The sequence below is a fragment of the Lepidothrix coronata genome, unplaced genomic scaffold (genome assembly GCF_001604755.1).
Source record: "Lepidothrix coronata isolate B3197 unplaced genomic scaffold, Lepidothrix_coronata-1.0 Scaffold32, whole genome shotgun sequence".
NCBI classification, from domain to species: Eukaryota; Metazoa; Chordata; class Aves; order Passeriformes; family Pipridae; genus Lepidothrix; species Lepidothrix coronata.
Genome location: NW_016690212.1, coordinates 6567598 through 6587048, shown reverse-complemented (window position 1 = coordinate 6587048; position 19451 = coordinate 6567598). Strand labels below are relative to the sequence as shown.

Sequence of the window (19451 nt, the reverse complement as noted above, 5' to 3'; positions counted from 1 at the left end):
CTTATACACATTGATATGACCCCACTGAGCATTCTTTTCTCAAGAGTAAATCCCAGTTCTCCCAGGTCACCATATATGCTCCAGTATGGCCGTATCTGTCTAGGCCTGGTGAGCTCAGGACTGGGCACAATACTCCAGACATGTCTCACCAGTGATGAGCAGAGGGGCAGAACCTTCTCCCTCAACCTGCTGGCAGTGCTTTCCCTAATCCTGTCAAGGAGGCTGCTGCTTGGCTTTGTTACAAAAGCACACTGATGGCTTACGGTCAATCTGTCCCCCACTAGCCCCACAAGTCCTGCTCTGTCCCGCAGCTGGTCCCAGCCTGTGCTGGATCATGGGATTATTCCTCTCAGGTGCAGGACTTTGCTCATCCCTTTTAACTTCCTGAGTCCCCTGGAGTTGGCCCATTTCTACACCCTCTCAAGGTCCCCAGCAAATCAACTCCTCCTTCCCATTTTGTATCACCTGCAACTTGCTGAGGGTGTGCTCTGTCTCATGATGCCATTAATGAAGATGCTGAACAATACTGGCACAAGGTATCAAGGCTTGAATTACTCCAGTAGCAACTGCTTTTCAGCTGGACTTTGTGCTGCTGCTCACAACCCTTTCAGGACAGCAGTGAAGCCAGTTCTTGGCCACTTCACTTACCTACCAGTCTAGTTTGTCCTTTGTTAACCTATTAGGACATTATGGGAGCCAGGTGTCTGCTGTGGAAAGCCTTGATAAATTTGAGACAAACAACACCCCTGGCACTCACCCTGTGAGCCAATCATTTTGTTGTAGATCAGGTGGATAAGGTATAATTTCCCCTTTGTTAATCAATACTAACTATTCCCAACTATCATCTTGTACCTCATCCTTGAAATGGCATCTTTCCCAGGACGAAGGTGAGACTGACTGGTCTGCAGTTCCTCAAGTTCTGCTTCTTATCTTTCTGAATGACTGGAGCGACATTTGCTTTCTTCCAGTCCTCAGGAACCTTTGCCAATTGCCATGACCTTTCAAAGACAGAGTGGCCTTGCAATGACACTGGCCAGCTCCCACAGCACTTGTGGGTACATCCCAGCAGGTCCCATGGACTTGTGTCTGTCTAATCTCCATGTCTAACATGTTCCTTAACCTGATTTTCCTACATTGAAGGCAAGTAGTCCTTGCTCCAGACATTACTACTGTCTCCCAGGACCTGGCATTCCTGAAAGTAAATCTCCCCAGGAAAGACAAAGGCAGAGAAAGCCTTGAGTATCTTGGCCTCTTCTTCGTCCTTTGTCTCCAGGCCCTTTACCCTGTTCAGTAAACACCTTACATTTTCCTAGTCTTTCTTCTACTGTCCATATGCCTGTACAAGTCCTTTCTGCTCTTCATATCCCTTGTCAAATTCAACCCCAGATGGTCTTTGGCTTTAACTGCACCCCCTTCATGGCTGGACAGTGTTTCTATACTCCTGAGGCACCCGACCCTGCTTCCACTTCTTGCAGCTCTCTTATTGTGTTTGAATTTCAAACAGGAGAACTCTCATGACAATTCCTCATGACACAAAATATTCAAGTTCTGCAGAGGTTGTCCCTACTCTTCAGGTGGTACTTAATACCACAGTAAATCTTAAAGATGCCACTTAATGTTGGAGTTACTACCTTTTAGGTGAGAGAGAAGCCCTTGTCCCTTGAGGTCATAAATCATCCACTCACATTTAACAACAGGGCTATCAATTCCAGTCTCAAGGCATACATCAGTAATTGTATGGTTGTTCAAATTTCCCTGAAGTTTTCAGCTTAAAATTCTACCAAAGCTCCAAAAAGGACCAGAACCTTACTTGGCCAGACAGTAAAAATTAATAATCCAGATCCTTACAGAACCAAACAATTTAAAAGTATATTTGGAGATGAAGATTTACAGAGATTTATATTAAGATTCAGTATCAACCAGTTAAAGGTTTGGGATAAAATGAATTTGTAGAGAAAGAATACTAACCATATATTTATCAAGTAAGATAATTCAACTTACCTCTTCCTTTTGAAAGGTGACTTTGGCATGTCAGCCACAGGGATCATCTGCTCTCCTGGACGTACCCACATAATGGGACCATCATCACTGTCTTTACGACTCTCTAATTTTAAACTAGAAAGTGTTCCCCATGGCAGTGTACACTAATGGGAAATACAAGCCACAATTTTGAAGTGAGTTACTTTAAAAACTTTTTAAAAGCAGCTGTTATCTGTCACGATGAAAACATTTATGAGAACACTCAGTTATCTAAGCAAGTATCACACAGTCTCACTTTTATAACAGCACTAGACAGCGTATTGTCCCCCTTCTCCCAACCCATTCCCTTCTGTCCTTACTTTTAAGAAGGGTGATTCTTCCAACATATCAAGGAATTCAGGGAAGTAATCCCCCACTTCCTCATCAACTGCTCCAACCAGGCTGATCTGTCTCATTGGGCCAGCTCTATATGTACCATGAGAGTATGTTCTTTTTACCTACAAGTAGAATATGACAACAGAAGTTATACCACTACTGTGCAAATCTACATTCAATAAACACCTTCAATCTCTATGCTTATGTTTGTTTTCTACTGACATCAGTCTTCAGTATACTTAAGATTATTATGAAGTCAATTACTATGAACTCAAAGACAGAAATTCTCCTTAAACATCTACGACATCTTGTATTTTATTTTAAAACCTGAAAATAAACCAGAGTAACTATTTATTGTCTCTCAAGAAAATAACACTCCAAAACAGTAACTGTGAAAAGCTATCAGTGTATGTTCTGCTCAGTAACTAATACATAAGGATTCTTACCTGGATTACTCAAGTCTAGCTGAATTTTTACCTTTTTGTTGTAACAGGCCGAACTCTGAGTTACAACTAATTTTACTCTAAATATTTCCTCTGCTAATCATGCTCTCCAGTATGGCCTCTGTGTGAGCACATTAACTGGAGCTCATTATCACAGTAAAGACAAGGCTCATAAAGAGTTCGTATGGGAAGAGAGACAATGATGGTCATTTCCTCATTTTTGCTGTGCTATCACATCTTGTGCTCCCTGCAAACTTTAAGGGCTGTAACGTTCACCTCTCATGAGAAATCTTCTACTGTGAATTTGAACAGAAACACATTATTGTGAAGTTTTTTCCAACAATCTGATCTGTTGAGTTAGATCACCAAAATACTTAGGCATGAGATTGATGAGAATTAAGTCTCCCTAAGCTTCTTATCTCCTGTTTAACAGGCTGAAAGACACAGTGATGTAATGAGGTGAAATATGATGAGATCAAAACAGAGGGAAGAGCGGATGGACTACTGCACACACCAAGTAAGGCTCCTGTACTGCACCTCTAGACATTCTGCATCCAAAGCAAGAAAAGAAAAAAAGTGCAAACAAAACAGCTAATGAAATACTGTTTAGCTATGGTCCTCACCCAGACAGACCACTAAAATTCCTAGTAGTTACAGCAGTGCAAAGGAGAATCAGCAGCAGTTCCTGAAAATAAGACTAAATCATGGAACACGGAACAACACTGTGCTCTCCTGAGAAGCTCAACTGATGTAAGCAGATGCATCCCAGAAATGCAGAAGCAAATACTTTTCAGATCATCTCAGTTATGTCACACACCCAGGAAATGGAGGAGTACTAAAAGTAGGATTTTACAAAATGTCTGAGCTAATGCTCACCACAGACATCACAAGCCATCACAGACACATGGAAAAAAGCAGTCCTGCTAGACATCAGTATTCCCGTATTCCCCAAATCCTTAGTCATACATTCCTGCAGCTTTTTTTGCACAGACAGCTGGTGATTTTGTGATAAAGCATCAGAAAACATTCATTTCTGCTGAATCTGCATCAGCTCAGTCCTCAGCTACATCTGCACTGGTACAAAGCATCAGGAGCATCAGGAGCTCAAAGCACTGGGCAAGGAAGGGACAGTCATTTGTCATTACTGGCTTACGGGATAGACCAGTTCCGAAGAACCCTAAACCCATTTTCTGAAGCTACAGTCAGTCACAGATCTGCGACATTTTATTAAAAAAACTTAAATGCAAAAGGATGTTTCTTCCACTGGCATAAGTAGCTTAGTATTCCACCATTCTAGGCCAGGATACTAAGCTGCTGTTTTCATCTACACCCTTGATTAACGAGAACCATTTTTCTGCCTTTTTCCATGCTTCCTTCTGCTACCACTACCATTCTCCCACGTAACAAGTGATCGGATGAGAGGAAATGGTTTGAAGTTGTGCCGGGGGGGTTAGATTGGATATTAGGAAAAATCTCTTCACCAAAAGGGCTCTCAAGCACTGGAACAGGCTGCCCAGGGAAATGGTTGAGTCACCATCCCTAGAGATATTTAAAAGATGCGTAGATGTGGCATTTAAGTACATGGTTTAGTGGTAGATTTGGCAGTGCTGGGGTAACAGTTGGACTCTTAGAAAGGTCCTAAAGGTCTTTTCCAACCTAAATAATTGTATGATTCATGTAGCATATGATAAACTAGTTGTGAAACTACTCCAAGTGAAAACTCTAAAAATTCTCCTAAAAATACTAACTTAAGTGAAATTTGGAAAAACTGTGAAGCTTCCAGCTATCAACTCACCAATCTGGCTTATGTACCACTAGATGTTGGCAAGGAAGCATAAAGTCAGCAAAGTATTTAAACCCAGGATAATGCTTGCTTAAGGTGGATCAATTAAGAACTTTCTTACCTATGCCCCAAAAAAGACCATGCCACTGAAAGTTAGAATTGAAAGATCAACTCAACTTTTTTAAGGATTATTTGTCCATCCCCTTTCACTCCTAGCTCTCCCTGGTCAACTATGCTTCCCTCATTCCCCAGGCACCACAGATTGCTTTTCAAGATCTACCTTAGGAGAGGTGAAATACCAAAATTAATGCTAAGATAATGTCAAAGTTACAAATGATGAGTGGTTTCTTCTGGGACCATGTTCAGAGTTGTATCATTACAAATACAGACTGAAATGTCTGAGTGCTCAAGAACTCTGTGGTAGCTTAACCCCAAGCAGTGCATACTGATCTTACAGCCCCCTGCTCACACACTGCCTGCAATGGTGAGACATGGGAGAGAGCAGGAAGAGCAAGGAAATGCAGGGGTCCAGATAAAGAGAGTTTATAAAGAGAAGAAAAGAGGAAAGTGAAGAGGAAAAAAACACCCAGTGGCGTTTTTCACCACTCGCTAACTCTCACAAACAGACTGATGCCCAGCAGTCCCTGGGCAATAGGTACCTTCCAGTCAATATTCCCCCCCTCAGCCCCCTCAGTTTTGTATTGCTGAGCATGGTGTTATATTGCATGGAATATCCCTGCAGTCAATCTGGACCAGCTGTCCCAGCCATGCCCCCTTCCAGCTTCTTGCCCACCCAAGCCTACAACTAGCAGGTCCTGAAAGCCTCAACACTGTGCAAATGATGCTCAGCAACAGCCAAAACACCAGTGTGTTATCAACAGTTTTAGTCACAAACCCAAAACAGCCCCATGATAGGCTGCTACAAACTCTGACCCACCCAGACCCAGTATGAACTGGGTGATCAAAGGAGGAGATCTGCTCTCTTCTCTTCTTTCCTGCTAGCATTAGGTCTTCTGAAGACAGACAGGGAGCAAGCTTAGGGAAGTGATCTGAATTTAATCCAGGAATTACTCAAAGAATTTATTTACTTTAGAATATTATAAAAATTAAATAAAGGCATAGGCCATAAATACTAATGCCTGGCCAGAAAGAACAAGAGGGAATCTGAAAGAGGAGGCAGCTGTAGGCAGTGAAAAGCAACTCCCATTTCATCTCGTGCATGGACTGGGTTGGAGCAGCCTAAACTCTAGTCTCAGGCCAGACTATTTTAGACTAGGTTAAAGAAATAGATAAACATTTATAAAAAGGTGAGGTCATTCTTAGAAGGGAGAACTAGCTAATTTTCACTCACTCCCAAATTAGCTGTTTCTAAATAACAGTGTGAAAACACCAAAAACCTCCCATTGATGTTTGATCAACAACAAATGTAAAATTAATCCCTATAAAGACAACCACTAAATAAATATAATCTATGGCATATTAGATAACAGCAATGTTTTCTTTTACTGTCAGTGTCCTTTGGTTGATTTGTTCACAGGAACAGAAACAGATTCCTGTATGCATTTCTAAACTCACAAAAACAATACTGATGTACTAAAACTAGTACTTACTTATTGAATTCTACACATTAAATTATGCACTGACCACAAGAGAAGTATTATACACTTTTTATAAGGTAAACTTCCTGGGTGTCATTTCACAGGCTACAGTGTGACTATGTTACAATGTTAAAAATTTGCTCAAATAAATAGCTGAAACAATCTAAATCCAGAATAAAAGAAGGAATCCAGGACACGCTGCTCTTCTAGCATGTGGTCACAAATGAAAATCCCCAAGTATAATACCATGGACAGGTAAAAGAGATAGAAATATATCAAATAATAAACATGACATTTGAACTTCTTTCTTCTCATACAGCTTAAATTTGAGGTATGTCACCTAAAAAAAAGGAGATCGTGTCGCTCTCTTGCATCACAGTAATGGACTGGTACGGCCTCAACTGATTTTCTAATGTAATAGCAAATATTCTGACAAATGTCTTGATGTCTAACAAGAATCTGAAGACTAAATGTGAATCTACAGATATATAATACTGAAAACAAGATATTTGGGCATTATCATCCTACAAATAAGAAACATTTAAGACATTATATGTTAAAGATGTTTCCATTTTCTGTTTGAATAAGTCACAAAGTGGAAGGAACAATCCAGAGAAAACAAGCATCTCAAGAGATGAATTTAAAAAACATTTTAAAAAACAAACTGGGGCAAGTCACAACTGAATTCCTATTTTTAATATAGTAGGGTTTGGGGGTGTTCTGGTTTGGTTTTTATTTGATTTTTTTTTCTGTTGAAATTTTATCATTTTCCTGCTAAAATTTTAAAAGGTTTAAATTTATTTCAATTTTTCATCTTTAAAACCAGGAAGGTCTGGCAAAACAGTCCTCAGAGTAAAAAAAAAAAACCAAACAAAACAACAGGACAAAAAAACAAAACTCCCAACTGAATGCAGAGAAACCCACAAAGACAGTTCCACCAAAGACCAACAAAAACCCCAAACCCATTAAATCACCAGGACAATATGCAAGGACATTGAAGGAATAGAGGGTTTCCATTTCACTACACAAGTGCACAAGCAATGCACTTACACATTTGTATCTCAGAATGGAAAATATCCAATTTCACATTCAGCATAATCTCAAACGCTATGGCCATGTAGCATTCTTGCTTATTTGATACATTCTGATCAAGTGCCCAAAAGGCTTCCTGTTCCTTGCCAACTCTTTTCAAATCCTTAATTGATAACATATATTTTTAATTCCAAATGGGAACCAATACTGAAAAAAATATTCATCAAAATTGCTCTGATTTTAAAAATACTTGCAAATCTGCTCAGCTGCTTTTTACTGCTAAACTACATGTACGTCATGCTACTTCCTTTGCTTTTCTTTTTTTAGGTCAGGGTTTTGCTATCAGGACGGGGTGCCTTGACAGATCTGGCATTGCTCAAAGGTGATCCACTGTCATTGTCACTTTTACCACTGTAGATCATTTATCACCTGACACGTTTTATCTTGCAGCTGAAATACTCAAATAATGCCACAGATGGACAGAAGTTTTTAACAGGAAGATGACCTTGCTTATATTCTGAATTCCAGTGACAAAAAAAAAAAAAACAAACAGTGAAGCAGCCGACAAAGAACTTTAAAAAATTAAAAATTAAGGATAGCATCAATTGAATACCTTCATGGAAAACGATCTTGTGAAAGTGAAGTAACTGTTACTGCCCTTGTAGCTCAGGAAGATCCATAACAAGGGTCAGTCTCACATCCTGTCCAAGCTGCCAGCACAAACCTCTAGGGTTTTATTTAGGTTTGAGGTTTGTTAATACAGAATATGTGACTAAAAAGAGCAACATATGACTGTCATCTGGTATTGATTGGTTGAAACTGTCAAGAAGCAATCTAAAAGATGGCTGTTTTCTAAGTGGAAAACAAATGAGCATGTGTCCAATGTCATTCCCTGTGAACTGATTCTTTGTTCAGTGGTATTCAATAAGTGAAAACTTTTTTTTGCTTTAAGACAATAGGTTGCCATCATCATCATCATCTATCAAAAAAGGTCTCTTACACGTAGTCTTACAGATTAGTTTTTAAAAAACAGATCTTTTTCAGATTTTTTTAGATAAAGAATCTTTTAAGATTTTTTTAAAGAAGAGTTTTTTAAAGAATTTTTTTAGATAAAAAAGAGAATGGGACAATATGTATGCTTTAACAGAGCTAAAATTCAATTTTCCATTATCTAGAAGGAATAAAAAAAATGAGAGGAGGCTGTATTTTGGAGGACTTGCATAATAGCAAGCAGTTGCTAAAAATGTTACAACTTTTTAATAAATAACCAAACATTTGAATAGCTTAAAAGCAAGCAACAAATTCTGTTGAAAACAAAGTTCTACTGAAAATTACTGAGGCACAACTCAAAAGACACATAGTTCCTTTAGTATTTGAGGGGAATTGCTGAAAATATTTTTCTTTAAAGAAAATCTCAAATAATTGGTCAGTGTTTAATTTCCTTATCATTAAAGATTTGTACAATGTCTTTTCCCCTATATTATGTTATGTTCCTGTGTTCTGGAAAGAATTCTTTTATATTGAAACTAATATTCTCAAGCAGGATTTCACAAATTAGAAAAGGACTAAACAGCTAAAACCTCTCTGCAAAAGACAAACACTTAAGAGCTAAACAAAGAGGACAGCAAAGAGAAGGCAATATTAAAATATGCTAAAAAAGAATTGGAATGACAAGGTCTGTGTGCAACAACAATCCCTCATGGGAAAAGTCACACCACAAACGTGAACTGTCATTACTATTGCAGTTCTTCCTTTCAAACACTTGTTCATTATTTGTATATTCAGTGTCCATCACAGTTAACATGGCAACATGAACTTATTTCAGACTGGAAACAAAACAAAAACAAAAGATTTCTCTGAAGATGCAAACTGGCTGTTGTTATGGAATGGGGCTGATTGTGTCGTCCCACACTCATCCTTGAGCTACCTCTGGCATAATAAAATAGTATAATTTGCTAACTCAGTAATAAAACCGATCCCTCAACCCCTCAAGGGTAATTAAGTTTTCTGCTGGATTAATGAACCAAACTGGCTCACCAGTTTGAGAAGCAGCCCAGCTTGGCACAAAAACATGCATCTGGGAGGGAAGAAGGAATGAAGACACTCTTTTAGCAGCAGCAGGTGCCAGATTGGCTCTGACCACTGAGCAGTTAAGAGTGACTGTTTCTAAGCTGAAGAGTCTTAATGATGTGTATCCTCACATACCTACAGCACAAAGGCAGCAAGGTAAAAAGAAACAAAGCTTTAATCAATCAGTGAGAACTCCAAGCTGTGTGGTGGAGTTAACAGGATGGAAGGAAGGGATGCCATCCAGAGGTTCGAAAGGTGAACTTCATGAAGTTCAACATGGTCAAGTGAAAGATCCTGCACATGGGTCAGGGTAATCCCATGCACAAACACAGGGCAGAGAATTGATTGAGAGCAGCCCTGGAGAGGTGCTGGTGGATGAGAGGCCGGGCATGATCTGGTAATGTCAAAATGCCCAGAAAGCCGAACGGATCCTGGGCTGCATTCCCAGCAGCATGGGCAGCAGATCGAGGAAGGGGATTCTGCCCCTCTGCTCCACCCTGGTGAGACCCCACCTGGAGTGCTGCATCCAGCTCTGTGCTGGAAGGGCAGGACTCGTTGGAGCAAGTCCAGAGAAGGGTGACAAAGATGATCAGAGCACTGAAGCACCTCTCCTATGAAAACAGACCCTTCATAGACAGACTGGGATTGTTCAGCCTGGAGAAGAGGCTCCAGGGACACCTTACAAGAACATTCAAGTACCTAAAGGAGGCTACCAGAAAGCTGGAAAGGGACAATTCACAGGGCAGGACAAGAGGGAATGGCTTCAAACTGAACAAGGACAGGTTTAGATTAGATATTACAAAGAAATTCTTACTGTGAGGGTGGTGAGGCACCAAAACACATTGCCCAGAAAAGCTGTGGATGCCTCATCCCTGGCAGTGTTCAAGGCCAGGCTGGATGGGGCTCTGAGCAACCTGGTCTAGTGGAAGGTGTCCCTGCCCATGGCAGGGGGGTTGGAACTAGATGACTTAAGGTCCCCTCCAATGCAGGCCATTCTATGATTTTAATTCAAAACCACAAAGTCAATCCTTCAAGGTTGGAAGACAGTAACGCACTCTCTTAAAGAAATAGGTGTCAAGAGAAGATGGAAGAGTTAGAGACTATTTAGCCTAATTTCAACTTCCAGAAAAAATGCTTAGTGACATACAACCATCAACCACCTAGAAAAGAAGATAATAAAAGCTAATAAACATGGACGTGAAGAAAACCAGCCAAGTCAAACTAACTTTTCTATGACTGGATAGGCTTTTTCAGAGGACCAGTACAATCTCAACATTTGACATTTGCATTATGTTCTCAAAACTACAGAAAACGTGGTCTAGGAAGAACAAAGAGGGGGCAGTCTTGTCTGTGCTCATGTAATCATATCAATCATATCCTTCATATCTTTCCTTTGAACATAGTGTATCCTCATGAAACCTGCAAGTACCACAAAGCTGCAAGTCTACTGTAGGAGAGGATCAAAACTAACAAGATCTTGAAACTGGAGAAGGGGTCTGAATGTAAAGGTTGTAATTCAATTTGAACAAAAGCGAAAACTACACTCACACATATATAATGAACTGCATAAACATGAAAAGAGGAGTAACTCAATTACAGGAGCTGCTGCTACAGGAGATCACAAACTGCTCTGAAAAAAGAGAAGGAATAGATAACTAAGAGCAATAATTTGCAAGACATTTACAGTCATCTTCTCACAGTCCTTGACATCAATACACCAGGCAAACACTGCCCAGGACACAACCAGGATGACTGAAGAGAGCATAAGGGGAGAGCAGTAATACCAATAAGGGTGTAACATGTAATGGTAGACTGAAATAACTCAAAATTCCCTCATCTGGTGGGAGGGGAAAGGAATATAGGGAAAACTGAAAGAAAAGGATAAATTGTTTGCCTTGTCCAATAAGATAAGAATAAAAGGATAAGAGGACAAATAAGAAAAAAATTGTTTTACAGCAGATTTCTTTGGAAAGTGTCAAATCACCAAAAGATCTCCAGCAAAAGACATCAGGCAAGGATTTGTCACATCTGGTTTAAAAATAGTTAATCTTTTCTTGAAGTACAGGAATTGTTGGGTATTGCTCAGCATTTTACTTTATCTGTACTAAGAAGTTGCCTCTGGGACAAGACAGTAAAATCAATGCACTAAGCATTGTTCCAATTAAACATCAAGTTTGTGCTTTGGGGTTTCAGCAAGGCAATAAAAATTTACACTTGCACAGCATGAGGACAGTAATGTGTTCAAAATATTAGTGGCATTTGTTCTCAACAGAAGTAAATAGCTTAACTGAAGTGATGTAAGCTGCAAGTAGGGGGCAAAAGCTGATTATTTACATTCTTTAAAATCCTCCTAAGAGCCTGACAAGATTCACAGCTATCAGGTAACTGATGCAGCTGTTGCCATCTACGCAAATGGTGGAGCCCAGGGATGACAGAGCTACAGAGAACAGTTTTCCACTGCCTGAAGGACTGACTGACTGGTTACAAGGTTATCCAGACTAATTCCATTTTGCCCAATTACAGAAACAGTCTGACTAAGCCTTTCAGTCAGTTCCTTGGTGCTTAAGGAGTACTTAAGCACCAAGCTAGGTGAGGAAAAACTCCCAATTCCTCTCCCTCCAAAATTTAAAAGCTAATTCTGATTAGAGAGAACCAGTTCCAATACAACTTCCTCACTCCTGTGCCTGCAGTACCTACTCTCACAAGCTTCTGTCCACTTCTAATCTAACAAGTAAAACTATATTACTCATGGCACAGGTGTATTGGGAAGGGCGGTGAGAGGGGTTTAATTTCAACTCTACAATCATGAAAACTAAGTAAATTACTTGAAAGATGCAGACTTTCCAGGTAAACCTAGGAGAACTCCAACCATTTTGACCTCACCAACGGAATTTACCGTGAAATCTGCCTCTTGCCACAGAACCCGATGACTTCAAAATAAGCATTACTTCAAATGAGAAAACCTCACCTGCCACAAAACAGGAGGTGGAAGATTATCAAATAGTACTAAAACGATGAACGTCAGAAATAAAAACTGATAAAACACACTACAATACTTTCCATTTCAGGCTTAGCTCGTCCTTCTTTCTCTTTTTTAATACTTTTTTAGATATTTTTAAATATTTAGGTTTGTCAGACTGATTACATGTGCTACAGTGAGTTCTCAAAAACAACCAAAGAACCTCATTTAGCCTCATTTTAGTGTTTTAGTTAAAATTAGCAGAGCAATACCCAAGTTTCTTAAGACTAATGAAGTCCAAGGTACATATTCAAAGCAGACTTGATAAAACCAACTTCCTATTTAAACCTCAGAAAACAACTCACTCTATACAACAACTGGTAGCCATTGCTCAGGCAGCTCAGGACCACAGCACAGAGCTTGGGCAATGTAGGAACAGAAAACTACATTTAAAGTTTCATAAAAATATACTGCAACAGCATATTAGAATACCTTTGAAAGATTCATAAAGAACTCAGTGATACAGGAGAATGTTCTCAATCTGCACAGCAAGTCAGAACAGAGAATACTAAACTAAGAAAACATTTCAACCGTAGCAGATCACCTGAGTAGGATAAAACAAGCAACCCAAGAAAGACAAAAATAAGGAAATTATAAGGAAAAATAGAATCAATAGCTAGGGAACCAAGATACTAACTTAAATATTCCAGGAAACAGGGATGCTGCACAGAAGACAGTAAGTCTGATGTATGTTTGTACACATTATTTATACTCCATACACCCCTTATTTAGCAAAAATATAAGGAGCCAAGCATTGTCTGTCAAGCAACCAAACCAAGAAGTGACAAAATGCCATGAAAACTAAGGAAAAAAACTGAGAGAACACAAAGGAAAAAAAGAAACCAGAACTAAATCTCTAGCCAAGTAGAACACAGCTTAGAAGACAGACCAGGGAGCTGACCAGTTGAATGCTATAATAATACAGTTTGGCTTCTTTCTTCTACAGGTCTCTCTCTGCTCCTGCTTCACCTACACAAAAATGGGAATTATGATCACAACCCCAATGAACACTGGACTGCTTTAACTACAGATCTTGATGTTACTATTGTAATACTGATTTAATCTGTCCCTTTAGTAAAATAATTCTATTATAATTCACAACAGTAAAATTTGGGCTATTCTTAACCATGTCTTCAGGGCAGATACTGGCACACAGCTATTCTTGCATTAATGCTGCCCAAGATGACAGGCTGGACTTAAGGAACATACTCTGAAGGATAGATTCAGCTGTTTTTATATAAAATGGTCAAAGACAGAGCAGCTCTGGAAAGCTGCCCATGTGATTTTGATTATTAATGATTCAGTTTACATACTAAAAAAACCCCAGTGACTATAGTTCACAGAATATTCATAACCCATGGCAGTAGATATTTTCTTAACCAGCACTGCTAATGTTCTCTTGCAGCAGCATTTCAGTTCTGCATATCCTTCTGGATAACATACACCTGAAATTCATCAAGAAATGGAAGTGTTCTACACAAATGTTTATGTAGCCAAAGGCAAAAAGCACGTTTTTCATCAAAAAGATGACAGTGTAACTTACACTTGAACTCCTCAAAATTGTGTAAAAAGTGTACACTAAAACAGTTTAAAGGTGATCCATACAACATCTAAATTCACAAATAATGGAGTTAAATGGGTAAATGTGAGATAAAGTGGATATAAATAAAACAGCATTGAGTTTCTTCATAAGTTGTTTCAGAGTATCTGTATAGGCTTTACACAATACCCTCATCACCAAGGTGGAAATCTTAGAAAGCTAGACATTTTTTCCCCCTGAAGACCTGAAACATGAATAATTTATATGCAACAGAAATGTAAATTCTACAGCAAGTTAATAAATAGCAGAGATGATCTTCAATCAGTAGCTGTTGTTAAGAGAGTATACAGTCATTTCCCTCCACAAAGCCAAGAAAAAATAAATTAATTAAAAGCTGGCTGACATTTTGCCACGTAACTTAACAGCTTTCCACAGAATACAACCAAGTGGGGAGAAATGCAAGTGGCTAAGGACCAAAGTAGTAGCCATGTTAACAACCCAGTTGTCCTTTAACAACCAATTCTGAAGACTCAAACTACAAATACAACTAAATAATTCTTCCCTACACAGGTTTTATGTATAACATTGTATTAAAGCATTTCAGTTTTATGAAGAAGTTCACACAGATAAACTACAGTTTGGACACCAAGACAGCCACAGCTAAACCATTTCAACCCTCCAAAACTCACACCATTAAGCTTCAGCTACAGAAACAAATCCAAAGAAACCTACACACACAGGCATGCAAACACTTCCCCTCCCCCATAAAATCCAATTTTATGTCTCAGTTAACAGGCTTCTCATCTTCAATATTGCAGAACTGACTTATTACTTAAAGAATTCCCTTGTTTCTAGTCTTCTGTGTCATCCACACAGCACAGCTAATAGCAACTACTCTAAAAAAAAATCCCCATTCACAGTTGTTTGAAACCATTATATGACTTTAGAAAGTAAAATGTATAACCTCTTACCTGAGCATGAAAATTTGACATAGTCGTTGTCTCTATATCTTTCTTTCCCAAAATCTCCATTTTCACTGGTGAATTGGGAAAATTAAACGAAAAGTAGTCTAAAAAGTCAGGTAAATAAGTAGCTGCCCCATGAACAATACCCATTACATAGTAAGCTGCACAGTTTTCATTTTCACTAAAAACCAGACCCACAAACTCTTCTGCAAATCTCTCCATCTCCACAGGAGACAAGTGGGAGAGTTCATTACTGTAGGCATGGATAACTGATGCACCTCCGTTAGGCTGGTGCTCAATATGAATCAGCTGTTTGAACTCCAATGTGTCCAACCTTTTGAGTTTATTTTGAACCCGTGGCTCCTTTAACGAGACAAATGGAAACTCACTGTTCTCTGGTATCTTGGACTCACAGTCCTTCTTGGGATCCATATTTTTCCCACTGAAATCCTTAAGATGATCATCTATGATGCCTTTGGTTTCCTGATCCTCAATATCAGAAACCAATCCTGAGCAGATGGTCTGAATGGATTTGCTGTACATTTTTGGACGTTTCCTCTTCTCATTCTCTTTATGTTTCTTTTTCTTTTTCTTCTTAACTTTTTTAATCTGTAGCTCTTCTGCATTGGTTTTTGGTTTCTCCTTCCCACCTGTTGAGAGGAAAAAATCTCTTAAGACTCTTTATATACATAACATGTACTTAAACATCAGTATTCCCAGTGACCAAAACCCCCACCGTGGCACAAAAGACCAGAGACCAAAAGCAAGGATCACAACGTGTATCTTAACAAAAATGAGTGGAGTAAGAGACACCTGCCATGTTCACATTCTGACTGACAAATAAGCTGACAAATAAAGGGAAGGACATCACAAAAAAAACAAGTTTCCCAAGGTTGCTTTCATGATGAGCCACAGTCCTTCATCTTTCCCTTTAACTGGTCATCAGCAGTTACTGTCCCAGAAAGTCCAGAGATGTCACAGGACAGCTGTCCAACACTGCCAAATAATATCAACCAGCAGCAGTGAGCTGTTCACAAGATGACACTACTAAAGCCTACCCTTTAAAGTCACATGGGCCTTACATGGTCATTCTTTCATAACTAAATAAATTGTGTTGAAATATATGTGGGGACATCTAAAAAGTGACATATTAGAAAATAAATAGAATTCAAATGAAACAAAACACACATTAAGGAAAATACTCACAAAACAGAGACTAGCTTCAAGTTTACATAATACACAAACTGAATTGAAAACAAAGTGTAATGGCCTAAAGGCAGAAAGCACTCACTTAGTGATTTCCAAGGTAAATGCTGTCCTTTGTTTTAAAGTGTTTTCCTTCAAGTGCTTTTGGGGTTTTTTTGCAAGTAATAGAAGTGGGAGCCAAAAAAACTTCTGGCACTACACTGCCCAAAAATCTAGTAGTTGACATGATTTAGCAAATAGTGAAAGGAAGTTACTGGGTATATTTCAGTGCAAAATTATATTCACAACAAGTGACTGAAGACCAGCAGGTTCAAAGAGAGAAGCTTAGAAGTTTAGCAACTGAGTATTTCATTGCAAGACCAAGTAATCTCAAATCACAAGAGTTAAGTTAGCCAGTCTCTACTACTATGCTGCAGGAGACTATTTTCAGCTTGCAATCCTTGGCCCAACTAACTCATAAGAGTCCTTTAAAAAAAAGAAAAAAAAAAAGGAAAAAAGGAGAGAGGGAGGGAGGGAGGAAGAGAGGAAGGAAAGAGACCACAACTGTTGGTGCAGGGAATCTCAAATTCTTGCTGATAATTAAGAGGCTTGGACATGGAAAATGCAGCTACTGAAAAGGAGAACATGCAATTAAGACACTTGCCTCTGAGCCTTGTGAGGTTTGTGACAGCAGCTACACACCTCTGGGATTCCTGAAGTGGAGGCAGGCAAGCTAGTTATGTCTCTGCATTCTATTTTCTCATGGAGGGGGGAGGAAGAAGTGCCCTGAGGTCACTTCATTTCTTACTTAGCCCAAACAAGGACACAGCCTCTAGGATTTCTTAATCTAATAACTACAAAGATTCCCTTCACTCGAAATCAGATTAACATGGCACACTGAGCAAAATTTCACTTTTAGCTAACCGAGTTCAATTGCCAAAAGGCAGAGTATCCCCAGAGTATCTGTCCTTTCTTAGGCTAAATTTATTGTAAAACTAGCATCACCTCTGCAACAGGACTGTTTCATCTGGTAGATGCAATATTCACCCGCTTCTTTGTTAAATAACATCTTCCTTCTGTCACAAGTCTTTAAATATAATGGGCATGAAAAGACCAGGAAGAGGAGCAACAGGTGTAAAACTAAGTACCTCAGTCTTAGAGGAGTACTGAAAATAGTTCATTGAGGGTAGCAGGGTACTTAAGTGAAATGTCACCACCTGACAAAAATCACCTACTACTCACATTCTGGGGTACAGTAATGGCACCAACTCCATTCAGGGAAAAAAAAAAAACCACAAAGAAATGGTTTATGACAGTGAAAAGTTCTATAATACAGGCTTAGAAATCTCAAAATGCAGACTACAGAATAGACATTCCCCCCCCACACTGCAGGAATACACAACCAGAAAGCATCCAAGAACATATAGGTATTTCAAATTCTTAAACATGCTTTAACTAATAATTTTAAAATTGTTTCACTCTAAACATGAAAATTTGTTGCTATATTGATGGATATTGCAAAGAAGTCAAACATTTTCAGATATTATATTAGTATGAATATAGAAAATATGGATTTACAGCACCAAATGCTGGAGCATGTCAAGGCAGAAGGAAGAGACACCTGCCAACCCACTTCACTTGTCCTAAAATGGAGCTCAGATTTCTGTGGGGACTAATCACTCAGATCTGGGACTTCGTGCACAGTAGGGAAAGGATGGAAATTTCTATTCCCTGGGGTGCAGTCAGCAGTAATAGAAACGACAACACATACAACAACTAAGTGCAAAGCAAAAAGCTATTTGCTATGGCAAGAGTCAAATTTCTCTGTTGTACTTGAACATGTTTATAATGACCAAGGAAAATCCTAAGACAACTGAAGACTGGCATCTACATATTCTTGTTGAACATCCAGCTATAAAATTACATTCCATTACTGCTAGTTGAAATGTGAAGTACTTACATGAGATGGGTATGAATCTGTATTTGTGCAAAACTACTTCAAAAATTATTGACTTCCATTCCTACAGTACAAGAAGGAAGATGATCTGATTTCCCCTTCCAATCTGTCCCATGCCCTGCCTTTGATTCTATCTTCTGAGAAGTTTTACTGACTAACAACCAATATCACTCAACTTCTCCTGTAGTATATGGTGGCTGCTTTTTTAACCCATCACTTACTGTACGTCACAGATGCAGCTGTACAATAAAATAAAAAAATAAAAATAAAATACATACATTAAAAAAAAAGTCTGCTACTAAACTACAAAACAGGCTTCCTTAGAGAGGTGGTGGATGCCCCAGGCCTGTCAGTGTTTAAGAGGCATTTGGACAATGCCCTTAACAACACACTAACTTTTGGTCAGCCCTGAAGTGGTGGGGCAGTGGGACTGAATGATCACTGTAGGCCCCTTCCAACTGAATTAGTCGTTTCTATTCTAATCCTGAGCAAGCAGCACTCAAAAGAGCACAGCCATGGTCTTGAAAGCAGTGGTGCTTTTAAGACAAACAACAACAAAAGAAAACCAATATAACAATTAAAATCAGACAGATGGAATGTAAACCAGTCTCAAATTATGCAAAGTTCACATGAACGTGTTCGAGAAGGTTTGTGCTCAATACCAGTTGTAAAAATAAGTTTTAGTTAAGTTGGTATATATTTATGGAAGCCTTTAAAATCTTAGGAGGAATTACACTAAGACATTCTTGAAGTGAAGAACATTTATCAGTCTCTGTGTTTGTTTTCACACCATCTCTGTGAAAGCTTCAGAAAAGAAAAAAGCTCTCAACCACAGGATAAAAATAATTCTTTTTCTGGTATCCAACAGTCTTCTTTCCAGTTTGATAAGAAATTTTCTGTTCAGCTTTAAATAAATAGATTTTTATACAGTCTGTTTTTACTTTTGAACTCAAGATAAAAGGGTTATGCCATTTACACATATATCAAGTATTACAATTCATCAGTACACACTTTCCCAAATTATGCTATGTTGCAAAACTGGGGCACACAATTTGGAATCAAATAAATATTTGCTAACAGCCTCTCATCTCTGAACAGAACTCTCTTCCACAGAATTTTTTGAAAAAAAGGATAGAACTGAGAACATTTTTAATTCTGAAACACTTGGAAACCAAAACAGCAACAATCACTGAAAGAACAGCAGGCTGTACAGCAAAAAAACACCAGAAGATCTATGATGGAAAGTAGCAGGAACCCCTGAAATACTACTTGCAACTGGAAAGAAAGAGAAGAATGGTGTTTATCCCTGTGAGACAAAACATGAATCAAGAGTCTGAGCTACTGATGGCACTGAAGAGGAAAAAAGCCTTAAAACACAGAAGTCAGAAGATGAAAAGGATTCCAAATGGGATTTTTCCAAAACATTTCCAGAATTAATATAAATAATGGCCAGTCTTCACGAGCGAAGATTTGGGAAAGGTCATTACCCTTCAAGCCTGCGCAG

General features: G+C 38.8%; 1 protein-coding gene across 1 annotated transcript in view; it reads right to left on the bottom strand.

The window, feature by feature from the left end:
• Positions 1-19451, bottom strand: part of RSBN1L (round spermatid basic protein 1 like) — a 52475-nt gene that overhangs the window by 10977 nt on the left and 22047 nt on the right. The window contains exons 3-5 of the mRNA XM_017811459.1: positions 14812-15455; positions 2340-2477; positions 2002-2144 (exon numbers count right to left, since the gene is read on the bottom strand). Of these exons, the coding sequence (XP_017666948.1) occupies positions 2002-2144; positions 2340-2477; positions 14812-15455 (925 nt within the window). The remainder of the gene's footprint in view (positions 1-2001; positions 2145-2339; positions 2478-14811; positions 15456-19451) is intronic.